General features: G+C 39.1%; 1 protein-coding gene across 1 annotated transcript; it reads left to right on the forward strand.

Annotated features, from left to right (window-relative positions):
* Nucleotides 1-1643: 1643 nt before the first annotated feature.
* PERCC1 (proline and glutamate rich with coiled coil 1) lies at nucleotides 1644-2444 on the forward strand. Its single transcript, XM_063429003.1, has one exon. It carries the CDS (start codon nucleotides 1644-1646, stop codon nucleotides 2442-2444), a length of 801 nt encoding a protein of 266 aa, XP_063285073.1.
* The last annotated feature ends 364 nt before the right edge of the window (nucleotides 2445-2808 follow it).

Raw genomic sequence — 2808 nt, forward strand, 5'->3', positions numbered from 1 at the left:
CATTAAGAGATATTTTGTAAAACATTTTTTAAAACAGTGTAATTAGCAGAGGCAAATTCATATAATCATAGGTCAATAAAAGTCTGGGCCTTGCCTGGGATTTACAATGCTTAAAGAAACAACTCAATTTAAAAATAGTTTTTATTTATTTATTTGAATATTTATCTTCCGGGTACCCCCATTTCCACAATAACAAGGTTAACACAAGGTAGTCTCATCGTCAGCCAGCATCAGGAGTGTATCCTCACTGCAGCGCAGAACCCCCCCATCCATTTTGAAGTCATCATTACTGGCGACTTCTCGCGACCATACAGCGCATGCGTGGTAATTGCAATAATTTGCCTAAAATACTCAGTTGTACAGTTCAAAGCATCTGAGACAGAAAACCCTCCCCACTATCTGATGGACATGTTACTAAGAGGTTTTTATAAATGTAAGTTCTCTTATTTATAAAATAAGCCGTAAGGGACATGTAGTTAACCCTTGAAACACTTAAACAGAAGTGCGTTAGGGGTTTGTAGTGTTCTTAGAACGGCTGTTTGTTACGGACACACATGGTAACTAGCCCATTGATTGGTGTTCATTATTTCATGGAATGAAGCACCATTTAAAGGGAGAATGTGGAACCTTGGACTTCTTAAATCACTTCTGAACTAAAACTGTAGGATAGCACCTGTAACCTAATGGTATCATAACCATATTTTCTCCTAACACTTATAGTCTCCCTTTATTGTCAGAATTTCCAATATACTCAGACGGCTAAAGGTGATAGAAAATTGCTTAGTGTTGGCACGCTTGCCGACTGATGCTACATGAAGTAACATTGAGTATACTTTATTCGGTTATAGGACAACTTCTAAACTTTACATTAGTTGATAAACAAAGGTTTTATATTTGCAGATAGATTTATACAGACTAATGCAAAACTCCACAGGCGAGAACTTGTTTCTTCCCATAATATTTTTAAAAACTCATATTTTAATTTATGTATATTACCGGTCTACTGCGGAGAGCATAAATCATATTTCAGTGGGTGTTATACTTGCTCTAAGACACACCTCTCCTACACACCCATGTTTAGGAAGCACAGACTTGCTTTCCATATTAGTTTAAAAGTACCCAACACTTAAGTTTGGCTTTGTGTGAATAAAACGTATCTGTCCTCTCCCTCCATTCTTAGATGGCCGGTACAAAACTGCTGTAATAAATCATACTGGTGGTTTCTCTCCTCTCTTTGTGCTGCTGCTGCTGCTCTCACACAGAGCCTATCCCTTCTCCCTACTTCCCTGTGCATGCATTGCTTTCCCTTATGCTGAATTCAATCAGGAGAGACATCCTGATAGCAGGCATGCAGAGCACAGCCTTCTAATCACTGTGCACAGACTAAATTGACTGACAGGAGGGGGGAAAAGGCTACCTTTTGATCTCTGATTTTAGAGAAATCTAGACGTTTGCTACCAGTTCTGTTAGCACAAATTATAGACAAACATTTGATTCTTTATTATTTAAGATTGTTTCATTTGTCATGACAGGTACCTTTTAAGCTGCTATAACACAAAACAATGGCCAATATCCTATATGGAATGATTTGCAATATGACTAACCGTGTGTGTTTTAATTTTTTAGTGAGTCACGTTGACAAGATGGCCACTGGAGTGATCAGAAACCTCTCTGAATTCAAACTTCCCTCGACCTTCCAACTCCCCTTTCTACATTCTACTTTACACCATAACATTGACTTCCAGGATACCTCAGAGGAAGAAGATGAATTGCTGGAAGAGGAGGAAATCGAGGAGCTAGCAGAAGACAGTCCAGAATCGTTCACGGAAAGCGATGACCATCATGCTTTGCCTGAAGAACACGATACTGAAATGACATTACAGCTGCTTAAGTTTTCTGAGTTAATTAGCTCTGACATTCAAAGATATTTTGGTCAGAAAACTAAGGAAGAAGATCCAGACTCATGTAATATTTACGAGGATTATTATATGCCTCGTCTCTCAGGACAAGAGATGTACTATCAAGATCTGGTAAAGATGGCACAAAGCAGAAACCATGATAAAGACAACGCCTTCAATCCTCTCACACCTCCGATAGAACTGGACCATAAGATGCTGAGAACCATCAGCAGCAAGGAAGACCCTAAGAAACTGGGGCCTTTGACAGAGCTGTTCGATTTTGGACTCCGTAAATACATGAGGCAGAAGGTGGCAGCAAGCAAAGATTGCAGAACGCAGAGACTAGATAAGAAATACGCTCACATCGTCCCTATGCATCGGCGGATGTTACCCACATCTTTCTGGAGGGAACCTTCCCCAGCCCCCATGTGCATCCTCAACACAAACACACCAGACTTCAGTGATCTCCTTGAAAACTGGACCTCCGACACCAGTCATGAACTGCAGAATGCCAGCAGAGACATTATGGGGGAATTTAGCAGATAGGTCAGCGGGACGAGCAGAACTTTTACAAAATGTCAATAAAATGCAGAAATTCTATAGAGCATGGACTCTTTCTAAAGCCCAACTATCCATCTCCTTTATTCACTAATATGATCACTTTCCACAGTCATCACTTGAACTGTAAGAAAATCCAAAAATTAAGAATTCTGGAGTAGAGCATACAAATGATATATGGACATATTGGCTTAAGTCATACACCCTGTATATGTAATTAGATAATCTGCATAGATCAATAAGGTTCCTTTAAGAGCACACTATTTAAAAAAGCTTACTGTCCTATAATTAATGAAACCATATGAAGATTTCATAAAACAAACATTGAATGCTACCAGAATACATTTGTTCG

The sequence above is a fragment of the Pelobates fuscus genome, chromosome 8 (genome assembly GCF_036172605.1).
Source record: "Pelobates fuscus isolate aPelFus1 chromosome 8, aPelFus1.pri, whole genome shotgun sequence".
In the NCBI taxonomy this organism is placed as follows: Eukaryota; Metazoa; Chordata; class Amphibia; order Anura; family Pelobatidae; genus Pelobates; species Pelobates fuscus.